This window comes from Entelurus aequoreus, linkage group LG08, assembly GCF_033978785.1.
Source record: "Entelurus aequoreus isolate RoL-2023_Sb linkage group LG08, RoL_Eaeq_v1.1, whole genome shotgun sequence".
Taxonomy (NCBI): domain Eukaryota; kingdom Metazoa; phylum Chordata; class Actinopteri; order Syngnathiformes; family Syngnathidae; genus Entelurus; species Entelurus aequoreus.
In genome coordinates, this window is record NC_084738.1 from 58,710,480 (window position 1) to 58,737,979 (window position 27,500).

General features: G+C 41.2%; 1 protein-coding gene across 6 annotated transcripts in view; it reads right to left on the reverse strand.

The window, feature by feature from the left end:
- The window catches only part of etv4 (ETS variant transcription factor 4), a 167,842-nt gene that overhangs the window by 6,855 nt on the left and 133,487 nt on the right, over positions 1-27,500 (reverse strand). For all 6 annotated transcript variants that reach the window (XM_062056920.1, XM_062056921.1, XM_062056923.1 and 3 more), the window contains one exon: positions 1,462-1,591. In XM_062056920.1, coding sequence (XP_061912904.1) covers positions 1,462-1,591 — 130 coding nt within the window. The remainder of the gene's footprint in view (positions 1-1,461; positions 1,592-27,500) is intronic.

A 27,500-nucleotide genomic window follows, 5' to 3' on the forward strand; every position in this document is an offset into this window, starting at 1 on the left:
GAAGGAAGTAGGTGGGAAGGGAAGGAAGAAAGATAGTAGGAAAGGATGGAGGGAGGAAACGGAAGGTCAAAAGAAGGGAGGGAAGTAGGAAAGAAGGGAAGGTAAGGGGGAGGAAAATAAGGAAGAAAGAAAGTAGGAAAGAAAGTAGGAAAGAAGGGAGGGAAGTAGGAAATTAAGGGAGGGAAGGAGGTAGGAAAGAAAGGAAATGAGAAGGAAAGAAGGGAAGGTAAGGGGGAGGAAAATAAGGAAGAAAGAAAGTAGGAAAGAAGGGAGGGAAGTAGGAAATTAAGGGAGGGAAGGAGGTAGGAAAGAAAGGAAATGAGAAGGAAAGAAGGGAAGGAAGGTAAGGGGGAGGAAAAGAAGAAAGTAGGAATGAATGGAGGGAGGAAACGGAAGGTCAAAAGAAGGGAGGGAAGTAGGAAATTAAGGGAGGGAAGGAGGTAGGAAAGGGAGAAGATGGGAGGAAGAAAAGAAGGAAGGAAGGAAGTAGAAAAGGAAGGAGGGAGGAAAGGAGGATTTAGGGGGTAAGAAAGTAGGAAAGGAGGGACGGAAGTAGAAAAAGGAGGGAAATGAGAAGGAAAAAAGGGAAGGAATGAGGATGGAAGAAAGTAGAAAATAAGGAAGTAGGTGGGAAGGTAAGAGGGAGGAAAGGAAGGAAGAAAGGAATGGATGGAGGGAGGAAACGGAAGGTCAAAAGAAGGGAAGGAAGTAGGAAATTAAGGGAGGGAAGGCGGTAGGAAAGGGAGAAGACGGGAGGAAGAAAAAAGGAAGGAAGTAAAAAAGGAGGGAAGGAAATAGGAAAGGAGGGACGGAAGTAGAAAAAGGAGGGGAATTAGTAGGAAAGAAGGGAAGGAAGGAGGATGGAAGAAAGTAGGTGGGAAGGTAAGAGGGAGGAAAGGAAACAGGAAGGAAGAAAGAAAAGTAGGAAAGGATGGAGGGAGGAAACGGTAGGTCAAAAGAAGGGAAGGAAGTAGGAAATTAAGGGAGGGAAGGAGGTAGGAAAGGGAGAAGATGGGAGGAAGAAAAGAAGGAAAGAAGTAGAAAAGGAGGGAAGGAAGTAGGAAAGGAGGGACGGAAGTAGAAAAAGGAGGGAAATTAGTAAGAAAGAAGGGAAGGAAGGAGGATAGAAGAACGTAGGTGGGAAGGTAAGGGGGAGGAAAGGATGGAGGGAGGAAACGGAAGGTCAAAAGAAGGGAAAGAAGTAGGAATGGGAGAAGATGGGAGGAAGAAAAGAAGGAAGGAAGTAGAAAAGGAGGGAAGGAAATAGGAAGGGAAGGTGGGAAGGAAGGAAGTGGAAAAGGAAAGGAGGGACAATCAAGACATTGAAATAGTCTGTGTGGATGCTTATTGGACGTCATCAAGAAAAGAGGGCGTGGCCTAAGGTGATCAGCAACATTACATAATCCAAAGACATTTCAGCAGCATAACATGAATGCTATGTTAGCATGTTAGCATGTGTACCTGGCGTAAAGGCACTGCTCCCCACTAGGGAAGCTGAAGGTCTGCTTGTGACTACATGACTGGCTGGGGTCCGAGCCCGGGCTCTGCGGCTCCTTCTTGATGGTGACGGGGGGGCTGTGGAAGGCCACCGCTGGAACACACAAACAAACAACACAGGTCATTACAGCTGCAAACATCCATCCATCCATTTTCTACTGCTTGTCCCTCTAGCAATAATGTAGCAATAACGTAGCAATAACGCAGCAATATTGTAGCAATAACACAGCAATAACGTAGCAATAACGCAGCAATAACGTTGCAATAACGTAACAATAATGCAGCAATATTGCAGCAATAACGTAACAATGCAGCAATATTGTAACAATAATGTAGCAATAATGTAACAATAATGCAGCAATAATGTAACTAATGCAGCAATAATGTAACAATGCAGCAATAATGTTAACGATAATGCAGCAATAATGTAACAATAAAACAGCAATAATACAGCAATAATTTAACAATAATGCAGCAATAATGTAACAGTAATACAGCAGCAATGTAACAATAATGCAGCAATAATGTAACAATAATGCAGCAATGTAACAATAATGCAGCAATAATGTAACAATAATGCAACAATATTGCAGCAATAATGTAGCAATAATGTAACAATGATGTAACAATAATACAGCAATAATGTAACAATAATGCAGCAATAATGAAACTATAATGCAGAAATAATGTAACAATAATGCAGCAATAACATAATAAAGCAGCAATAATACAACAATAATTTAACAATAATGTAACAGTAATACAGAAATAATGTAACAGTAATACAGCAATAATGCAACAGTAATACAGCAATAATGCAGCAATAATGTAACAATAATGCAGCAATAATGTAACAATATTGCAGCAATAATGTAACAATAATGCAGCAATAATGTAACAATATTGCAGCAATAATGTAACAATGTAACAATAATGCAACAATAATGCAGCAATAATGTAACAATGCAGCAATAATGTAACATTAATGCAGCAATAATGTAACATTAATGCAGCAATAATGTAACAATAATGCAGCAATAATGTAACAATAATGCAGCAATAATGTAATTATAATGCAGCAATAATGTAACAATAATGCAGCAATAACATAACAATAATGTAACAATAAAGCAGCAATAATACAGCAATAATTTAACAATAATGCAGCAATAATGCAACAGTAATGCAGCAATGTAACAATAATGCAGCAATAATGTAACAATATTGCAGCAATAATGTAACAATAATGTAACTATAATGCAGCAATAATGTAGCGATGATGTAACAGTAATGCAGCAATAATGTAACAATAATGTAGCAATATTTTTTTCTTTTTAGCCCAATACGGCCCCCCGAGTCAAAGTTTAGACACAGCTGATCTAGGATGAACTTCCACCAACTCAGAGGCGATGCAGCAGCTCAGTATGTCAATATAGCAACATTAGCTTGTTAGCTCTCTGTGATCACAGCGCTGCTAAAAATAGTTTATCCTTGTTAGCATTCTAATAATATCGCTACCACTACAACGGGGTATTGTTGACGCTTTTTGGATGTTTTTTTAGAAAGCTTTACGGGCGGAATAGTTACAGCATTGTTAGCCATTATCGTATGAAAAAAACAAACATAAACATATATGTTGTTGTCTTACGTAAGGATTGTGAAGGACAAAAAGTGCAGTCTCCCTTTAAATCATATAACTGGTACCAATCTCACTCATGGATGTTTGGTATCGGCACGTAAAAAAAAAAACGTTCCTACTGGAAACAAACACCAGAGTGTGGAAAGGTTCCTTCAGGCTCAGGTGTGACGAGCACGTTGTTGTGCGCGCGCCAACAAAAGGCTTTCAGGGTACACAAACACTGAGAACACACGCTGGCATTCCACACTAAAGTGTCCTCGCCCACTTTTCCCCCCCAGACACAACAAGGGCCCAACCAGACCAAGGTCACACCTGTGTGCCCATTCTCTCCTGTTTGCACTACAGTCACTTCCTTGGCCAACACACTGCCAATCAAAGCTGGATTGGGGGGGGTTAATTCTTGGCGGGACTTTCAGATTGGGAGCCCCCCCCCCTCTTAAAGAAAACATCCAAAGTGGGGCTTCAAGCTGTGCCGATGGTCCGTGTTTATTATGTGAGGGGAGCTTTGCAGCCAGAGAACTGTACAGGATGTTTTTCTGGTCCCGACATGGTAAACAGCAGCAGCTGTGCACTTCCAGCCGGGGGAGGGGCACATTCATTCATGTCTGTCTGTCTGCACGTGTGTGTGTGTGTGCGTGTGTGTGTGTGTGTATACCTGTGTGTGTGTGGGCCGGCCCAGATAATTGCACGTTACACTTCATTGACAAAAATGCAGCAGCAACAAGTATGTGAGGGCCAAAAGTGAAAGAAGCGATCACCTAATTCGTGTTCCTTGACGTCACCCAATCAAAATGTGTTTTTTTAAGCCGGAACCTTTTCAGTCTTTTGTACGCCACGGAGGTGGGATTAGAGAGTATTTATATAGATCTCCCAGAACAGACAATGACTTCGAAAAACAGCACTATGACCAACATTCAGATACAGTAGCGTAGTAGGCCTAAGTATTTATTAAAAACAAAGCAGAGGTAAATTCCAAACTAAAGGCCGCTACTTTTTTCCAACACTTTGCACCCTGCGGCTTGTAAAACAATGCGGCTAATTTACGGGTTTTATTTCGCTTGCGGCCAAAATGCAAATAGTTCTGAAAAACAGCGAAAGTGCGTGTTATTGTTTGTGCTAGGGCGCCGTCCTTTGGACGAGCAGTGGCCTTCCATTTAGTGCTTTCCAACAAGTGTGGAAATGCTGTTCCGTCTTCTAGCCATCTGTAGCGTTTCTACCTGTACGGATTCTTCATTCGTCACTCCAAGCAACGTTTGTAAGGTTTGCAATATAACTAAAACAATTCTCACTTACTAAACCGTCCGATATTTGATGTCTGTAAGGAGCGTTTTCGTGCATGTTTGTACGCGCTATCGCAATGTAATTGAGATAGCGTCGTTAGCATTAGCTCATATGCTAACACGTTTACGAGTGTCTGTGTTTGTATTAACTTAAAACGGCATTGTTTCAGTTTTACAAATTCCTCGGTGAATTCGCCGAGTCAGTTTAGCTGATTGGCGAGCGAGCTTGCGCAGCCAGTGGGTCCATGACGATGACTTCTGTTTTGTTTGAACAGCCGTTTTACTGCCATGTAACAGACACCGTTTGAAAACAATACCTCTTAAGGCCCAAGCTGTTTGTTTACATGCTTTTTTTTTTATTTCTCTTTGCTATTTGGGCTTATTTTATTATACAGTATGTCAAATTGGTGAAATTAGTACATTTAGTCATTATAATCAATTTCAATCATTTTATTTATATTGTTGTAATAAAAATGTTTTAAAAAAAAGTCAATTTTTTTTGGGACAAAATAAGTATGTTTCCTTTTTAATTTTTTTTTTTTTAGGTACAGCGTTTAAGCACCAGCTGTGTTTTTAAAGTATTAACAAGTTTTTGTATTTGGAGGCTCATAAAGGACTTTAGAGGATTGTTTCTTAACCCCTAGAGTGCTGTGGTCCGTATGGGCCGCAGCGGTACTCGGTTGTAATACACTTTACCACCACTTGACAATATCAAACAAACGACAAAGACGTTTAGGGCTTAAGTCAAGCGCAAAAATGATGACTAAAGTGGTGAAGGTGTGTTTTAATTTTCACTTTAATTTTGTTGACAGTTTATTTACGAGACAAACATTGTTACTTTTATTCATTATTACTTTAGTTCGAATGTATTTATTTTTTATGTACAAACCCCACAACCAGTGAAGTTGGCACGTTGTGTAAATGGTAAATAAAAACAGAATACAATGATTTGCAAATTGAATAGACTGCAAATATATTTGATGTTCGAACTGAGAAACGTGTTTTTTTTGGCAAATCATTAACTTAAAATTTCATGGCAGTAACACATTGCAAAAAAGTTGGCACAGGGGCATTTTTACCACTGTGTTACATGGCCTTTCCATTTAACAACACTCAGTAAACGTTTGGGAACTGAGGAGACACATTTTTGAAGCTTCTCAGGTGGAATTCTTTCCCATTCTTGCTTGATGTACAGCTTAAGTTGTTCATCAACATTATAGGCTTCATAATGCGCCACACATTTTCAATGGGAGACAGGTCTGGACTACAGGCTGGCCAGTCTAGTACCCGCACTCTTTTACCACGAAGCTTGGCATTGTCTTGCTGAAATAAGCAGGGGCATCCATGATAACGTTGCTTGGATGGTAACATATATCGCTCCAAAACCTGTATGTACCTTTCAGCATTAATGGCGCCTTCACAGATGTGTAAGTTACCCATGTCTTGGGCACTAAGACACCCCCATACCATCACAGATGCTGGCTTTTCAACTCTGCGCATATAACAATCCGGATGGATCTTTTCCTCTTTGTTCCGGAGGACACGACGTCCACGGTTTCCAAAAACAATTTGAAATGTGGACTCGTCAGACCACAGAACACTTTTACACTTTGCATCAGTCCATCTTAGATGAGTTTGGGCCCAGCGAAGCCAGCGTCGTTACTGGGTGTTGTTGATAAATAGCTTTCGCTTTACATAGTAGAGTTTTAACTTGCACTTACAGATGTAGTGGTTTTCTGAAGTGTTCCTGAGCCCATGTGGTGATATCCTTTACACACTGTTGTCGCTTTTTAACGCCTGATGGATCCAAGGTTCCTGGTAATATCATCGCTTACGTGCAGTGATTTCTCCAGATTCTCTGAACCCTTTGATGATATTACGGACCGTAGATGGAGAAATCCCTAAATTCCTTGCAATAACTGGTTGAGAAATGTTGTTCTTAAACAATTTGCTCAGGCATTTGTTGCCAAAGTGGTGACCCTCGCCCCATCCTTGTTTGTGAATGACTGAGCATTTCATGGAATCTGCTTTTATACCCAATCATGGCACCCACCTGTTCCCAATTAGCATTTACACCTGTGGGATGTTCCAAATAAGTGTTTAATGAGCATTCCTCAACTTTCTCAGTCTTTTTTGCCACTTGTGCCAGCTTTTTTGAAACATGTTCCAAATACCAAATGAGCTAATATTTTTCCAAAAAATTAAGTTTTCCAATTGGAACGTTAAGTATATTGTCTTTGCAGTCTATTCAACTGAATATAGGTTGAAAAGGATTTGCAAATTCTGTTTTTATTTACAATTTACACAACGTGCCAACTTCACCGGTTTTGGGGTTTGTATATTCATTTTTCATCACTTTTTACGAGTCCCTTCTTATGCAGTATGTTTGATTAGTATTTATTTTGTAATCAGCCTGACCTAAGTTTTGATAATAATATTTGTGATGAACACATGTAGGTCAAATATAATTATTAAATACCATTCAAATCCAGTGTAAGATTACTAGTGTTATTTTTGAGTGGGCCCCGGGCCCCTGTGTAGTAGATAAGTTGGGCCCTGATGTCAAAAGGGTGGAGAAACCCTGCTTTAGAGGATAGTGGATCTGATCCAGAATGTTTTCTGGATGTGAAACGATGCACAGCAAGGCTGTCGCCACACTAAATCTGCTGCTGGCACGTCAACACGGCGACACTCCGAAAATAAAACATCCTCTTTCCAAAAATAAAAGTCTTCCAGGTTTTTCCTGTCTGAGGTCTAAAGTTTAGAAACAGAGAGAGAGTGGTGCTTCTCCTCTTCCTTCCTGCTTTCATTCGGCAGCAAAGTGACCGCGTCTCGGCGCTCCATGTCAGAGGCGTCCAAACTGCGGCCGCAACTAACTTGTAACGACCCGCGGCACGTTTGATTCACATTTCAAAATAAAACGTAAAAAAAGTGGAATTGTGACAAGAATAAGTTGCCATGGTGACGCTAATAACACAAAGCTGCCATGCAGGCTGTTTAAACTGTCATTGCTCAAATAATAATAATAAATCAAAAATATTTACTTAACATCAAATATTACATTTTAAAATATTTTTTCGGGAAAATATTGTATTTTTTGTGTGTTTTCCATAAAAAACACATTTTCTTTGACAAAAAGGGCCTAAAACAAACCCAAAAAAAAACATGAACAAAGTAATACAAATTTAAAATCGACTGATAGATCTGAAGTTGATCTCGAGATGTATGGGTTGAAAAAATCTAATAAAAATGTATTAATTATTTTTAACACTTTTAGAATGAATGGAATTTTAATGGGATTAAAAAAAGTAGTTGTAAAAAAAATCATTAAAAAAAATACAAAAATCATTGACTCCAAATACCTCACATCAAATATTCCACTTTGTAATAAATAATGTTTTTGACATTAAAAAAACAAGGTTTTCTTTAACTAAAAGGGCGTAAAAAAAATAAAAATTATAATTCAAAACTTGTATCAACATATATCTGAAATTGATGTAGACCAGTGATTCTCAAACTGTGGTACTAGTAAAAAGAATCACTTCATCAAATGTTCAAACACAGTGTTACTGGTCAAACTGTTTGTAACGTTGCATTGGCTTGTCTGCCTTGTTTTTTTATGAATACCTAAGCCTACTACGCTACTGTACTTTAATGTTGGTCATTATGGTGGTACTTGGAGAACCAAGTGTTTTCTGAGGGAGTACTTGGTGAAAGAAGTTTGACAACCACTGATACACAGATTTAAGCATGGAAAAAACAACATACGACCTAATTTGAACATTTTTATGACGGAGACCCATCCAGGTCCCCGGGACCAAAAAAAAAAGTCAATATATATTGTTTTGGTTCCACATGTCACATCTTCAACCAGATACTTCCACATCATGGATTCCACATGTCACATCTTCAACCAGATACTTCCACATTGCGGATTCCACATGTCACATCTTCAACTAGATACTTCCACATTGCGGATTCCACATGTCACATCTTCAACCAGATACTTCCACATCATGGATTCCACATGTCACATCTTCAACTAGATACTTCCACATAGCGGATTCCACATGTCACATCTTCAACCAGATACTTCCACATTGCGGATTCCACATGTCACATCTTCAACCAGATACTTCCACATCATGGATTCCACATGTCACATCTTCAACTACAAACCCCGTTTCCATATGAGTTGGGAAATTGTGTTAGATGTAAATATAAACGGAATACAATGATTTGCAAATCATTTTCAACCCATATTCAGTTGAATATGCTACAAAGACAACATATTTGATGTTCAAACTGATAAAAAAAATTTTTTTTGCAAATAATCATTAACTTTAGAATTTGATGCCAGCAACACGTGACAAAGAAGTTGGGAAAGGTGGCAATAAATACTGATAAAGTTGAGGAATGCTCATCAAACACTTATTTGGAACATCCCACAGGTGAACAGGCAAATTGGGAACAGGTGGGTGCCATGATTGGGTGTAAAAGTAGATTCCATGAAATGCTCAGTCATTCACAAACAAGGATGGGGCGAGGGTCACCACTTTGTCAACAAATGCGTGAGCAAATTGTTGAACAGTTTAAGAAAAACCTTTCTCAACCAGCTATTGCAAGGAATTGAGGGATTTCACCATCTACGCTCCGTAATATCATCAAAGGGTTCAGAGAATCTGGAGAAATCACTGCACGTAAGCAGCTAAGCCCGTGACCTTCGATCCCTCAGGCAGTACTGCATCAACAAGCGACATCAGTGTGTAAAGGATATCACCACATGGGCTCAGGAACACTTCAGAAACCCACTGTCAGTAACTACAGTTGGTCGCTACATCTGTAAGTGCAAGTTAAAACTCTCCTATGCAAGGCAAAAACCGTTTATCAACAACACCCAGAAACGCCATCGGCTTCGCTGGGCCTGAGCTCATCTAAGATGGACTGATACAAAGTGGAAAAGTGTTCTGTGGTTTGACGAGTCCACATTTCAAATGTTTTCGGACCAAAGAGGAAAAGAACCATCCAGATTGTTAAAGGCACAAAGTTGAAAAGCCAGCATGTGTGATGGTATGGGGGTGTATTAGTGCCCAAGACATGAGTAACTTACACATCTGTGAAGGCGCCATTAAAGCTGAAAGGTATATACAGGTTTTGGAGCAACATATGTTGCCATCCAAGCAACGTTACCATGGAAGCCCCTGCTTATTTCAGCAAGACAATGCCAAGCTATGTGTTACATCAACGTGGTTTCATAGTAAAAGAGTGCAGGTACTAGACTGGCCTGCCTGTAGTCCAGACCTGTCTCCCATTGAAAATGTGTGGCGCAATATGAAGCCTAAAATACCACAACGGAGACCCCCGGACCGTTGAACAACTTACGCTGCACATCAAGCAAGAATGGGAAAGAATTCCACCTGAGAAGCTTCAAAAATGTGTCTCCTCAGTTCCCAAACGTTTACTGAGTGTTGTTAAAAGGAAAGGCCATGTAACACAGTGGTGAACATGCCCTTTCCCAACTACTTTAGCACGTGTTGCAGCCATGAAATTCTAAGTTAATTATTATTTGCAAAAAAAAAAATTAAGTTTATGAGTTTGAACATCAAATATTTTGTCTTTGTAGTGCATTCAATTGAATATGGGTTGAAAAGGATTTCCAAATCATTGTATTCCGTTTATATTTACATCTAACACAATTTCCCAACTCATATGGAAACGGGGTTTGTAGATACTTCTACATCACGGGTTCCGCATGTCACATCTTCAACCAGATACTTCTACATCACGGGTTCCACATGTCACATCTTCAACCAGATACTTCTACATCACGGGTTCCACATGTTACATCTTCAACTAAATACTTCTACATCACGGGTTCAACATGTCACATCTTCAACTAGATACTTCTACATCATGGGTTCCACATGTTACATCTTCAACTAGATACTTCTACATCACGGGTTCCACATGTTACATCTTCAACTAAATACTTCTACATCACGGGTTCCACATGTCACATCTTCAACCAGATACTTCTACATCACGGGTTCCACATGTTACATCTTCAACTAGATACTTCTACATCACGGGTTCCACATGTTACATCTTCAACTAGATACTTCTACATCACGGGTTCCACATGTTACATCTTCAACTAAATACTTCTACATCACGGGTTCCACATGTTACATCTTCAGCTAGATACTTCTACATTACGGGTTCCACATGTTACATCTTCAACTAGATACTTCTACATCACGGGTTCCACATGTTACATCTTCAACTAGATACTTCTACATCACGGGTTCCACATGTTACATCTTCAACTAGATACTTCTACATCACGGGTTCCACATGTTACATCTTCAACTAAATACTTCTACATCACGGGTTCCACATGTCACATCTTCAACTAGATACTTCTACATCACGGGTTCCACATGTCACATCTTCAACCAGATACTTCCACATCATGGATTCCACATGTCACATCTTCAACCAGATACTTCCACATTGCGGATTCTACATGTCACATCTTCAACTAGATACTTCTACATCACGGGTTCCACATGTTACATCTTCAACTAGATACGTCTACATCATGGGTTCCACATGTCACATTTTCAACTAGATACTTCTACATCCTGGGTTCCACATGTCACATCTTCAGCTAGATACTTCTATATCAAGGGTTCCACATGTCACATCTTCAACCAGATACTTGTACATTGCGGGTTCCACATGTCACATCTTCAACTAGATACTTCTACATCATGGGTTCCACATGTCACATCCTTAACTAGATACTTCTATATCACGGGTTTCACATGTTACATCTTCAACTAGATACTTCTACATCACGGGTTCCACATGTCACATTTTCAACTAGATACTTCTACATCCTGGGTTCCACATGTCACATTTCAGCTAGATACTTCTATATCATGGGTTCCACATGTCACATCTTCAACTAGATACATCTACATCACGGGTTCCAGATGTCACACCTTCAATTAGATACATCACAGGTTCTTCAATTAGATACATCACGGGTTCCACATGTCACATTTTCAACCAGATACTTCTACATCATGGGTTCCACATGTTACATCTTCAACTAGATACGTCTACATCATAGGTTTCACATGTCACATCTTCAACTAGATACTTCTACATCATGGGTTCCACATGTCACATTTTCAACTAGATACTTCTACATCCTGGGTTCCACATGTCACATCTTCAGCTAGATACTTCTATATCAAGGGTTCCACATGTCACATCTTCAACCAGATACTTGTACATTGCGGGTTCCACATGTCACATCTTCAACTAGATACTTCTACATCATGGGTTCCACATGTCACATCCTTAACTAGATACTTCTATATCACGGGTTTCACATGTTACATCTTCAACTAGATACTTCTACATCACGGGTTCCACATGTCACATTTTCAACTAGATACTTCTACATCCTGGGTTCCACATGTCACATTTCAGCTAGATACTTCTATATCATGGGTTCCACATGTCACATCTTCAACTAGATACATCTACATCACGGGTTCCAGATGTCACACCTTCAATTAGATACATCACGGGTTCTTCAATTAGATACATCACGGGTTCCACATGTCACATTTTCAACCAGATACTTCTACATCATGGGTTCCACATGTCACATCTTCAACTAGATACTTCTACATCACGGGTTCCACATGTTACATCTTCAACTAAATACTTCTACATCACGGGTTCAACATGTCACATCTTCAACTAGATACTTCTACATCATGGGTTCCACATGTTACATCTTCAACTAGATACTTCTACATCACGGGTTCCACATGTTACATCTTCAACTAAATACTTCTACATCACGGGTTCCACATGTCACATCTTCAACCAGATACTTCTACATCACGGGTTCCACATGTTACATCTTCAACTAAATACTTCTACATCACGGGTTCAACATGTCACATCTTCAACTAGATACTTCTACATCATGGGTTCCACATGTTACATCTTCAACTAGATACTTCTACATCACGGGTTCCACATGTTACATCTTCAACTAAATACTTCTACATCACGGGTTCAACATGTCACATCTTCAACTAGATACTTCTACATCATGGGTTCCACATGTTACATCTTCAACTAGATACTTCTACATCACGGGTTCCACATGTTACATCTTCAACTAAATACTTCTACATCACGGGTTCCACATGTCACATCTTCAACCAGATACTTCTACATCACGGGTTCCACATGTTACATCTTCAACTAAATACTTCTACATCACGGGTTCAACATGTCACATCTTCAACTAGATACTTCTACATCATGGGTTCCACATGTTACATCTTCAACTAGATACTTCTACATCACGGGTTCCACATGTTACATCTTCAACTAAATACTTCTACATCACGGGTTCCACATGTCACATCTTCAACCAGATACTTCTACATCACGGGTTCCACATGTTACATCTTCAACTAGATACTTCTACATCACGGGTTCCACATGTTACATCTTCAACTAGATACTTCTACATCACGGGTTCCACATGTTACATCTTCAACTAAATACTTCTACATCACGGGTTCCACATGTTACATCTTCAGCTAGATACTTCTACATTACGGGTTCCACATGTTACATCTTCAACTAGATACTTCTACATCACGGGTTCCACATGTTACATCTTCAACTAGATACTTCTACATCACGGGTTCCACATGTTACATCTTCAACTAGATACTTCTACATCACGGGTTCCACATGTTACATCTTCAACTAAATACTTCTACATCACGGGTTCCACATGTCACATCTTCAACTAGATACTTCTACATCACGGGTTCCACATGTCACATCTTCAACCAGATACTTCTACATCACGGGTTCCACATGTCACATCTTCAACCAGATACTTCTACATCACGGGTTCCACATGTCACATCTTCAACCAGATACTTCTACATCACGGGTTCCGCATGTCACATCTTCAACCAGATACTTCTACATCACGGGTTCCACATGTCACATCTTCAACCAGATACTTCTACATCACGGGTTCCACATGTTACATCTTCAACTAAATACTTCTACATCACGGGTTCAACATGTCACATCTTCAACTAGATACTTCTACATCATGGGTTCCACATGTTACATCTTCAACTAGATACTTCTACATCACGGGTTCCACATGTTACATCTTCAACTAAATACTTCTACATCACGGGTTCCACATGTCACATCTTCAACCAGATACTTCTACATCACGGGTTCCACATGTTACATCTTCAACTAGATACTTCTACATCACGGGTTCCACATGTTACATCTTCAACTAGATACTTCTACATCACGGGTTCCACATGTTACATCTTCAACTAAATACTTCTACATCACGGGTTCCACATGTTACATCTTCAGCTAGATACTTCTACATTACGGGTTCCACATGTTACATCTTCAACTAGATACTTCTACATCACGGGTTCCACATGTTACATCTTCAACTAGATACTTCTACATCACGGGTTCCACATGTTACATCTTCAACTAGATACTTCTACATCACGGGTTCCACATGTTACATCTTCAACTAAATACTTCTACATCACGGGTTCCACATGTCACATCTTCAACTAGATACTTCTACATCACGGGTTCCACATGTCACATCTTCAACCAGATACTTCCACATCATGGATTCCACATGTCACATCTTCAACCAGATACTTCCACATTGCGGATTCTACATGTCACATCTTCAACTAGATACTTCTACATCACGGGTTCCACATGTTACATCTTCAACTAGATACGTCTACATCATAGGTTTCACATGTCACATCTTCAACTAGATACTTCTACATCATGGGTTCCACATGTCACATTTTCAACTAGATACTTCTACATCCTGGGTTCCACATGTCACATCTTCAGCTAGATACTTCTATATCAAGGGTTCCACATGTCACATCTTCAACCAGATACTTGTACATTGCGGGTTCCACATGTCACATCTTCAACTAGATACTTCTACATCATGGGTTCCACATGTCACATCCTTAACTAGATACTTCTATATCACGGGTTTCACATGTTACATCTTCAACTAGATACTTCTACATCACGGGTTCCACATGTCACATTTTCAACTAGATACTTCTACATCCTGGGTTCCACATGTCACATTTCAGCTAGATACTTCTATATCATGGGTTCCACATGTCACATCTTCAACTAGATACATCTACATCACGGGTTCCAGATGTCACACCTTCAATTAGATACATCACGGGTTCTTCAATTAGATACATCACGGGTTCCACATGTCACATTTTCAACCAGATACTTCTACATCATGGGTTCCACATGTTACATCTTCAACTAGATACGTCTACATCATAGGTTTCACATGTCACATCTTCAACTAGATACTTCTACATCATGGGTTCCACATGTCACATTTTCAACTAGATACTTCTACATCCTGGGTTCCACATGTCACATCTTCAGCTAGATACTTCTATATCAAGGGTTCCACATGTCACATCTTCAACCAGATACTTGTACATTGCGGGTTCCACATGTCACATCTTCAACTAGATACTTCTACATCATGGGTTCCACATGTCACATCCTTAACTAGATACTTCTATATCACGGGTTTCACATGTTACATCTTCAACTAGATACTTCTACATCACGGGTTCCACATGTCACATTTTCAACTAGATACTTCTACATCCTGGGTTCCACATGTCACATTTCAGCTAGATACTTCTATATCATGGGTTCCACATGTCACATCTTCAACTAGATACATCTACATCACGGGTTCCAGATGTCACACCTTCAATTAGATACATCACGGGTTCTTCAATTAGATACATCACGGGTTCCACATGTCACATTTTCAACCAGATACTTCTACATCATGGGTTCCACATGTCACATCTTCAACTAGATACTTCTACATCACGGGTTCCACATGTTACATCTTCAACTAAATACTTCTACATCACGGGTTCAACATGTCACATCTTCAACTAGATACTTCTACATCATGGGTTCCACATGTTACATCTTCAACTAGATACTTCTACATCACGGGTTCCACATGTTACATCTTCAACTAAATACTTCTACATCACGGGTTCCACATGTCACATCTTCAACCAGATACTTCTACATCACGGGTTCCACATGTTACATCTTCAACTAAATACTTCTACATCACGGGTTCAACATGTCACATCTTCAACTAGATACTTCTACATCATGGGTTCCACATGTTACATCTTCAACTAGATACTTCTACATCACGGGTTCCACATGTTACATCTTCAACTAAATACTTCTACATCACGGGTTCAACATGTCACATCTTCAACTAGATACTTCTACATCATGGGTTCCACATGTTACATCTTCAACTAGATACTTCTACATCACGGGTTCCACATGTTACATCTTCAACTAAATACTTCTACATCACGGGTTCCACATGTCACATCTTCAACCAGATACTTCTACATCACGGGTTCCACATGTTACATCTTCAACTAAATACTTCTACATCACGGGTTCAACATGTCACATCTTCAACTAGATACTTCTACATCATGGGTTCCACATGTTACATCTTCAACTAGATACTTCTACATCACGGGTTCCACATGTTACATCTTCAACTAAATACTTCTACATCACGGGTTCCACATGTCACATCTTCAACCAGATACTTCTACATCACGGGTTCCACATGTTACATCTTCAACTAGATACTTCTACATCACGGGTTCCACATGTTACATCTTCAACTAGATACTTCTACATCACGGGTTCCACATGTTACATCTTCAACTAAATACTTCTACATCACGGGTTCCACATGTTACATCTTCAGCTAGATACTTCTACATTACGGGTTCCACATGTTACATCTTCAACTAGATACTTCTACATCACGGGTTCCACATGTTACATCTTCAACTAGATACTTCTACATCACGGGTTCCACATGTTACATCTTCAACTAGATACTTCTACATCACGGGTTCCACATGTTACATCTTCAACTAAATACTTCTACATCACGGGTTCCACATGTCACATCTTCAACTAGATACTTCTACATCACGGGTTCCACATGTCACATCTTCAACCAGATACTTCCACATCATGGATTCCACATGTCACATCTTCAACCAGATACTTCCACATTGCGGATTCTACATGTCACATCTTCAACTAGATACTTCTACATCACGGGTTCCACATGTTACATCTTCAACTAGATACGTCTACATCATAGGTTTCACATGTCACATCTTCAACTAGATACTTCTACATCATGGGTTCCACATGTCACATTTTCAACTAGATACTTCTACATCCTGGGTTCCACATGTCACATCTTCAGCTAGATACTTCTATATCAAGGGTTCTACATGTCACATCTTCAACCAGATACTTGTACATTGCGGGTTCCACATGTCACATCTTCAACTAGATACTTCTACATCATGGGTTCCACATGTCACATCCTTAACTAGATACTTCTATATCACGGGTTTCACATGTTACATCTTCAACTAGATACTTCTACATCACGGGTTCCACATGTCACATTTTCAACTAGATACTTCTACATCCTGGGTTCCACATGTCACATTTCAGCTAGATACTTCTATATCATGGGTTCCACATGTCACATCTTCAACTAGATACATCTACATCACGGGTTCCAGATGTCACACCTTCAATTAGATACATCACGGGTTCTTCAATTAGATACATCACGGGTTCCACATGTCACATTTTCAACCAGATACTTCTACATCATGGGTTCCACATGTCACATCTTCAACTAGATACTTCTAGATCGTGGGTTCCACATGTCACATCTTCAACTAGATACTTCTAGATCGTGGGTTCCACCTGTCACATCTTCAACTAGATACTTCTACATCATGGGTTTCACATGTTACATCTTCAACTAGATACTTCTACATCACGGGTTCCACATGTCACATCTTCAACTAGATACTTCTACATCACGGGTTCCACATGTTACATCTTCAACTAGATACTTCTACATCACGGGTTCCACATGTTACATCTTCAACTAGATACTTCTACATCACGGGTTCCACATCTCACATCTTCAACTAGATACTTCTACATCACGGGTTCCACATGTTACATCTTCAACTAGATACTTCTACATCACGGGTTCCACATGTCACATCTTCAACTAGATACTTCTACATCACGGGTTACACATGTTACATCTTCAACTAGATACTTCTACATCATGGGTTCCACATGTCACATTTTCAACTAGATACTTCTACATCCTGGGTTCCACATGTCACATCTTCAGCTAGATACTTCTATATCAAGGGTTCCACATGTCACATCTTCAACTAGATACTTCCACATCATGGGTTCCACATGTCACATCTGCAACTAAATACTTCTACATCACGGGTTCCACTTGTCACATCTTCAACCAGATACTTCCACATTATGGGTTCCACATGTCACATCTTCAACTAAATACTTCTACATCACAGGTTCCACTTGTCACATCTTCAACCAGATACTTCCACATCATGGGTTCCACATGTCACATCTTCAACTAAATACTTGTACATCACGGGTTCCACATGTCACATCTTCAACTAAATACTTGTACATCACGGGTTCAACAAGTCACATCTTCAACCATATACTTCCACATCATGGGTTCCACATGTCACATCTTCAATTAGATACATCACAGGTTCTTCAATTAGATACATCACAGGTTCCACATGTCACATCTTCAACTAGATACTTCTACATCACAGGTTCCACATGTCACATATTCAACCAGATACTTGTACATTGCGGGTTCCACATGTCACATCTTCAGCTAGATACTTCTATATCACGGGTTTCACATGTTACATCTTCAACTAGATACTTCTACATCACAGGTTCCACATGTCACATTTTCAACTAGATACTTCTACATCCTGGGTTCCACATGTCACATTTCAGCTAGATACTTCTATATCATGGGTTCCACATGTCACATCTTCAACTAGATACATCTACATCACGGGCTCCACATGTCACATCTTCAATTAGATACATCACGGGTTCTTCAATTAGATACATCACGGGTTCCACATGTCACATTTTCAACCAGATACTTCTACATCATGGGTTCCACATGTCACATCTTCAACTAGATACTTCTAGATCGTGGGTTCCACATGTCACATCTTCAACTAGATACTTCTAGATCGTGGGTTCCACATGTCACATCTTCAACCAGATACTTCTACATCATGGGTTGCACATGTTACATCTTCAACTAGATACTTCTACATCACGGGTTCCACATGTCACATCTTCAACTAGATACTTCTACATCACGGGTTCCACATGTTACATCTTCAACTAGATACTTCTACATCACGGGTTCCACATGTTACATCTTCAACTAGATACTTCTACATCACGGGTTCCACATGTCACATCTTCAACTAGATACTTCTACATCATGGGTTCCACATGTCACATCTTCAACTAGATACTTCTACATCACGGGTTCCACATGTCACATTTTCAACTAGATACTTCTACATCACGGGTTCCACATGTCACATCTTCAACTAGATACTTCTACATCACGGGTTCCACATGTCACATCTTCAACTAGATACTTCTACATCACGGGTTCCACATGTTACATCTTCAACCAGATACTTCCACATCATGGGTTCCACATGTTACATCTTCAACTAGATACTTCTACATCACGGGTTCCACATGTTACATCTTCAACTAGATACTTCTACATCACGGGTTCCACATGTCACATTTTCAACTAGATACTTCTACATCACGGGTTCCACATGTCACATCTTCAACTAGATACTTCTACATCACGGGTTCCACATGTTACATCTTCAACCAGATACTTCCACATCATGGGTTCCACATGTTACATCTTCAACTAGATACTTCTACATCACGGGTTCCACATGTTACATCTTCAACTAGATACTTCTACATCACGGGTTCCACACGTCACATCTTCAACTAGATACTTCTACATCACGGGTTCCACATGTCACATCTTCAATTAGATACTTCTACATCACGGGTTCCACATGTCACATCTTAAACCAGATACTTCCACATTATGGGTTCCGCATGCCACATCTTAAACTGGATACTTCTACATCATGGGTTCCACATGTCACATCTTCAACTAGATACTTCTACATCACGGGTTCCACATGTCACATCTTCAACTAGATACTGCTACATCATGGGTTCCACATGTCACATCTTCAACTAGATACTTCTACATCACGGGTTCCACATGTCACATCTTCAACTAGATACTTCTACATCACGGGTTCCACATGTCACATCTTCAACTTGATTCTTCCACATCACGGGTTCCACATGTCACATCTTCAACTTGATTCTTCCACATCATGGGTTCCACATGCCACATCTTCAACTAAATACTTGTACATCACGGGTTCCACATGTCACATCTTCAATTAGATATTTCTACATCACGGGTTCCACATGTCACATCTTAAACCAGTTACTTCCACATCATGGGTTCCGCATGCCACATCTTCAACTGGATACTTCTACATCATGGGTTCCACATGTCACATCTTCAACTAGATACTTCTACATCATGGGTTCCACATGTCACATCCTCAACTAGATACATCTACATATATATGACTGGATGCTCTTTTAAATGACTTTGTAACCGTCTAATTGCTGGAATCCATTCCAAGCCTATCAGGGCTACGACCAGGGATTTTACATATGTAGATGTTGGTTCTGGGGGGGGGGGGGGGGGGGGGGGTCATGCTGGGAGAAAGGTGATGGTCATGGCTGAGTGCTTTAGGAAGTGAAGGGATCATTACATCAGGAGGGGGAGGGGGGGACCATTCAACACACACTCACCACAAACAAATCACAAGAGATGGGATGAATGGGATGGATGCCACCCCCACCCCCCCGCTTCAGCCCCACCCAATCCATGCAACACAGGGCACACAAAGGGCCTCTCAGCTGAGCCACACTAGTGGGAATGTATGTGCAGTAGATTCCTGTGGGATCCCTAAAACACACAATCAGGAGGGCAAAGCTTGGACGAGGGATGTGGTTACAGTCTTTGTTGAGAAGCGGTTATTATTCAAACTCCACCGTGAATGATATCTGGGATGATACTTGTTGGACTGCTCCTCACAAGCGAGACTGATTCATGTGAAAAACTGTTGTCGACCCGCTTACTCAGGCTTTTTTTTTTGTTACATTCTGACATGGAATCCCGCAAACAAGCCAAAAGATATGTGCGCTACACAGAAGGGATGCAGCGATATCTAAATCGCATGGTGCGATATCGTCATGGTTTTCGATATTATTCTGGTTATTGTCGAAAACAAATAAAGGCTTGGTTGAACAAAACAAAAAAAAAATGTTTTAAATCGATTTTCAGACTAATCGCGATTCTTATTTGTCACAATTCTTAACTGATTAAAAAATATTTTATTAAACAAAAACAGTTTTCTTTTAAGTAATATAGAAATTGATCAGAGCTGTTTATTTTACGGAGGAATGTAGTTAATCATAGAACTGACACCCATCCATCCATCCATCCATCTTCTTCCGCTTATCCGAGGTCGGGTCGCGGGGGCAACAGCCTTAAGCAGGGAAACCCAGACTTCCCTCTCCCCAGCCACTTCGTCCAGCTCTTCCCGGGGGATCCCGAGGCGTTCCCAGGCCAGCCGGGAGACATAGTCTTCCCAACGTGTCCTGGGTCTTCCCCGTGGCCTCCTACCGGTCGGACGTGCCCTAAAAACCTCCCTAGGGAGGCGTTCGGGTGGCATCCTGACCAGATGCCCGAACTGACACCCAATGTTATTTAAAAAGTATAGATTATGAGTCGAAAAATCGTTCTGAATCGAATCGTGTGGGGCCCAAAGACTCACAGTCCTGCTAAACACACTTACTGTAATTGGACTCAGTTTTAATAGTTCTAATTAATGAAAAAAATTATATCGATACATTTAATCCAAATAATAATCGATATCAACAAAAAAATGCTTTTGATAAAAGTTCGATTTTTTTGGTATGTATGGAAACACGGTTGGTTGCACGAACAAAGACACTCGCTCTCTGGTAACGCAGGAAGTGATCACTGATCAGTGGGAGGGGCACACAAACAGCCAATCAGCAAGGGTGCACAAAAAATCGATTCACATTGGAATCGCCATTCTTAATCGTTCCGATTTTAAATTGATTCATAGTTTTCTAAATTTTTAAAAGATATATATAAGAATCAATTTTAAAACCTATGTTTTAGGCCATTTCCATGCATATTTTGAAAACTGTCATTACAATTATTATTAGGGATGTCCGATAATATCGGACTGTCGATATTATCGGCCGATAAATGCTTTAAAATGTAATATCGGAAATTATCAGTATGACTTTTTAAAAACGCCGCTGTGTACAAGGACGTAGGGAGAAGTACAGAGCGCCAATAAACCTTAAAGGCACTGCCTTTGCGTGCCGGCCCAGTCACATAATATCTACGGCTTTTCGCACACACGAGTGAATGCAATGCATACTTGGTCAACAGCCATACAGGTCACACTGAGGGTGGCCGTACAAAAAACTTTAACACTGTTACAAATATGCGCCACACTGTGAACCCACGCCAAACAAGAATGACAAACACATTTCGGGAGAACATCCGCACCGTAAAGTTAAGTTAACTTTAACACAACATAAACACAACAGAACAAATACCCAGAACCCCTTGCAGCATTAACTCTTAGGGGACGCTACAATATACACCCCCCGCTACATCCCCCCACCTCAACCCCGCCCACCTCAACCCTGCCCACCTCAACCTCCTCATGCCCTCTCAGGGAGAGCATGTCCCAAATTCCAAGCTGCTGTTTTGAGGCATGTTAAAAAAAATAGTGCACTTTGTGACTTCAATAATAAATATGGCATTTTTTTCCATAACTTGAGTTGATTTATTTTGGAAAACCTTGTTACATTGTTCAATGCATCCAGCGGGGCATCACAACAAAATTAGGCATAATAATGTGTTAATTCCACGACTGTATATATCGGTATCGGTTGATATCCATCCATCCATCCATCTTCTTCCGCTTATCCGAGGTCGGGTCGCGGGGGCAGCAGCCTAAGCAGAGAAGCCCAGATTTTCCTCTCCCCAGCCACTTCGTCCAGCTCCTCCCGGGGGATCCCGAGGCGTTCCCAGGCCAACCGGGAGACATAGTCTTCCCAACGTGTCCTGGGTCTTCCCCGTGGCCTCCTACCGGTTGGACGTGCCCTAAACACCTCCCGAGGGAGGCGTTCGGGTGGCATCCTGACCAGATGCCCGAACCACCTCATCTGGCTCCTCTTGATGTGGAGGAGCAGCGGCTTTACTTTGAGCTCCCCCCGGATGGCAGAGCTTCTCACCCTATCTCTAAGGGAGAGCCCCGCCACCCAGCGGAGGAAACTCATTTCGGCCGCCTGTACCCGTGATCTTGTCCTTTCGGTCATGACCCAAAGCTCATGACCATAGGTGAGGATGGGAACGTAGATCGACCGGTAAATTGAGAGCTTTGCCTTCCGGCTCAGCTCCTTCTTCACCACAACGGACCGATACAGCGTCCGCATTACTGAAGAAGCCGCACCGATCCGCCTGTCGATCTCACGATCCACTTTTCCCTCACTCGTGAACAAGACTCCTAGGTACTTGAACTCCTCCACTTGGGGCAGGGTCTCCTCCCCAACCCGGAGATGGCACTCCACCCTTTTCCGGGCAAGAACCATGGACTCTGACTTGGAGGTGCTGATTCTCATCCCAGTCGCTTCACACTCGGCTACGAACCGATCCAGTGAGAGCTGAAGATCCTGGCCAGATGAAGCCATCAGGACCACATCATCTGCAAAAAGCAGAGACCTAATCCTGCAGCCACCAAACCGGATCCCCTCAACGCCTTGACTGCGCCTACAAATTCTGTCCATAAAAGTTATGAACAGAATCGGTGACAAAGGGCAGCCTTGGCGGAGTCCAACCCTCACTGGGAACGTGTCCGACTTACTGCCGGCAATGCGGACCAAGCTCTGACACTGATCGTACAGGGAGCGGACAGCCACAATCAGACAGTCCGATACCCCATACTCTCTGAGCACTCCCCACAGGACCTCCCGAGGGACACGGTCGAATGCCTTCTCCAAGTCCACAAAACACATGTAGACTGGTTGGGCAAACTCCCATGCACCCTCAAGAACCCTGCCGAGAGTATAGAGCTGGTCCACAGTTCCACGACCAGAACGAAAACCACGCTGTTCCTCCTGAATCCGAGGTTCGACTATCCGGCGTAGCCTCCTCTCCAGTACACCCGAATAGACCTTACCGGGAAGGCTGAGGAGTGTGATCCCACGATAGTTGGAACACACCCTCCGGTTCCCCTTCTTAAAGAGAGGAACCACCACCCCGGTCTGCCAATCCAGAGGTACCGCCCCCGATGTCCACGCGATGCTGCAGAGTCTTGTCAACCAAGACAGCCCCACAGCATCCAGAGCCTTAAGGAACTCCGGGCGGATCTCATCCACCCCCGGGGCCTTGCCACCGAGGAGCTTTTTAACTACCTCAGCAACCTCAGCCCCAGAAATAGGAGAGCCCACCCCAGATTCCCCAGGCACTGCTTCCTCATAGGAAGACGTGTCGGTGGGATTGAGGAGGTCTTCGAAGTATTCCCTCCACTGATCCACAACATCCGCAGTCGAGGTCAGCAGAACACCATCCGCACCATACACGGTGTTGACAGTGCACTGCTTCCCCTTCCGGATGGTGGTCCAGAATCGCTTCGAAGCCGTCCGGAAGTCATTTTCCATGGCCTCGCCGAACTCCTCCCATGTCCGAGTTTTTGCCTCCGCGACCGTTGAAGCCGCACACCGCTTGGCCTGTCGGTACCTGTCTGCTGCCTCCGGAGTCCCATGAGCCAAAAGAACCCGATAGGACTCCTTCTTCAGCTTGACGGCATCCCTCACCGCCGGTGTCCACCAACGGGTTCTAGGATTACCGCCACGACAGGCACCAACTACCTTGCGGCCACAGCTCCAATCAGCCGCCTCGACAATAGAGGTGCGGAACATGGTCCACTCGGACTCAATGTCCAGCACCTCCCTCGTGACATGTTCAAAGTTCTTCCGGAGGTGGGAATTGAAACTCTCTCTGACAGGAGACTCTGCCAGACGTTCCCAGCAGACCCTCGCAATGCGTTTGGGCCTGCCAGGTCTGTCCGGCATCCTCCCCCACCATCGCAGCCAACTCACCACCGGGTGGTGATCGGTAGAAAGCTCCGCCCCTCTCTTCACCCGAGTGTCCAAAACATGAGGCCGCAAATCCGACGACACAACTACAAAGTCGATCATGGAACTGCGGCCTAGGGTGTCCTGGTGCCAAGTGCACATATGGACACCCTTATGCTTGAACATGGTGTTCGTTATGGACAATCTGTGACGAGCACAAAAGTCCAATAACAAAACACCACTCGGGTTCAGATCCGGGCGGCCATTCTTCCCAATCACACCTCTCCAGGTTTCACTGTCGCTGCCAACATGAGCGTTGAAGTCACCCAGTAGGACAAGGGAATCACCCGGGGGAGCACTTTCCAGTACTCCCTCGAGTGTATCCAAAAAGGGTGGGTACTCTGAACTGCTGTTTGGTGCGTAAGCACAAACAACAGTCAGGACCCGTCCCCCCACCCGAAGGCGGAGGGAGGCTACCCTCTCGTCCACCGGGTTGAACTCGGTTGATATCGCAATCGGTAATTAAGAGTTGGACAATATCGGATATCGGCAAAAAAGCCATTATCGGACATCTCTAATTATTAGACCAAATAATACACTGCCAGAATCGGTTTGAACTGAGAATCGATTCTGAATCGAATCGTCACCTCAGGAATCAGAATCAGATCGAATCGTTAGGTGCCCAAAGATTCACACCCCTATTAATCAGGTAACAGGATCAAACTATCCTTTTTGGTTGTGTCATCTTCACCATCTTTGCTTAAAATGGTCATATTATGATCTTTATTCTACATTTAAAACTCTTCCTAGTGGTCTACATAACGTGTAATGATGCTTCTTTGCTCAAAATGTTGCATGGATTATGTTGTCCAGACCATCTTCAGGTTCAGGGTGTGCCGTCTTATTTACAGCGTCTTCTCCCCGTCAGCCGTGTTGAAGTTTTTAAACGCTTCCACAACGAGACTACTAACAGATGAAAGTTAGAACTATTTGCTACTTGGTATTAGAAATGGCAACGGCGGAGGATGCATGTGCATGCACGAGCCAGTCTGCCCCACAACAAGAGGATAGAGAAAAAGAAGGGTAAACTTCTACCATATATGGATAGTCCGCTGACGTCACAAATTAATCAAATTTGAAAGAAAAACAGGTACCAATAGGTAAGAAAAAATGCTTTTGCATAATAGGGCACCTTTAAGTCAAAGCAAATTATGTTCATTAGCTGGGTTAGAGTTATGGGTTAGAGCAGGGGTCACCAACGCGGTGCCCGCGGGCACCAGGTAGCCTGTAAGGACCAGATGAGTAGCCTGCTGGCGTGTTCTAAAAATAGCTCAAATAGCAGCACTTACCAGTGAGCTGCCTCTATGTTTTGAATTGTATTTATTTACTAGCAAGCTGGTCTCGCTTTGCCCGACATTTTTAATTCTAAGAGAGACAAAACTCAAATAGAATTTGAAAATCCAAGAAAATATTTTAAAAACTTGGTCTTCACTTGTTTAAATAAATTCATAATTTTTTTTACTTTGCTTCTTATAACTTTCAGAAAGACAATTTTAGAGAAAAAATACAACCTTAAAAGTGATTTTAGGATTTTTAAACACATATACCTTTTTATCTTTTAAATTCCTTCCTCTTCTTTCCTGACAATTTAAATCAATGTTCAAGTAAATTATTTTTTTTATTGTAAAGAATAATAAATAAATTGTAATTTAATTCTTCATTTTAGCTTCTGTTTTTTCGACGAAGAATATTTGTGAAATATTTCTTCAAACTTATTATGATTAAAATTTAAAAAAATTATTCTGGCAAATCTAGAAAATCTGTAGAATCAAATTTGAATCTTATTTCAAAGTCTTTTGAATTTCTTTTAAAATTTTTGTTCTGGAAAATCTAGAAGAAATAATGATTTGTCTTTGTTAGAAATATAGCTTGGTCCAATTTGTTATATATTATAACAAAGTGTAGATTGGATTTTAACCTATTCAAAACATGTCATCAAAATTCTAAAATTAATCTTAATCAGGAAAAATTACTAATGATGTTCCATAAATTCTTTTTTTAATACTTTTTTTTTTTTTAAAGATTCAAATTAGCTAGTTTTTTTCTTCTTTTTTTCGGTTAAATTTTGAATTTTAAAGAGTCGAAATTGAAGATAAACTATGTTTAAAAATTTTATTGTCATTTTTTTCGTAATTTCTCCTCTTTTAAACCGTTCAATTAAGTGTAAATATCATTAATTATTAATAATAACATAGAGTTAAAGGTAAATTGAGCAAATTGGCTATTTCTGGCAATTTATTTAAGTGTGTATCAAACTGATAGCCCTTCGCATTAATCAGTACCCAAGAAGTAGCTCTTGGTTTCAAAAAGGTTGGTGACCTCTGGGTTAGAGGTTATGGGTTTAGGGTTAGATCTTCCTAAAATAACCCTAACTTAAGGCTGTGTTGGGAAAAATAAGTTTCTTAAGTTACGACTGCTGTCCTATCTGTACTGTCCTATCTGTACATGTATCTCACATCAGTCTTCTGGTGCACAACAAAACAAGCACATGTTGTGTTGCGTACTTTTTTTCTGCAGACTTAGCCATTTTTAAGTAGAATTTTTTAACATTGTTTTGTCGGAATAAAAATGATTTTTTCTCAGACAAACATTCCACACGAGGACAGCATTTCACTCGC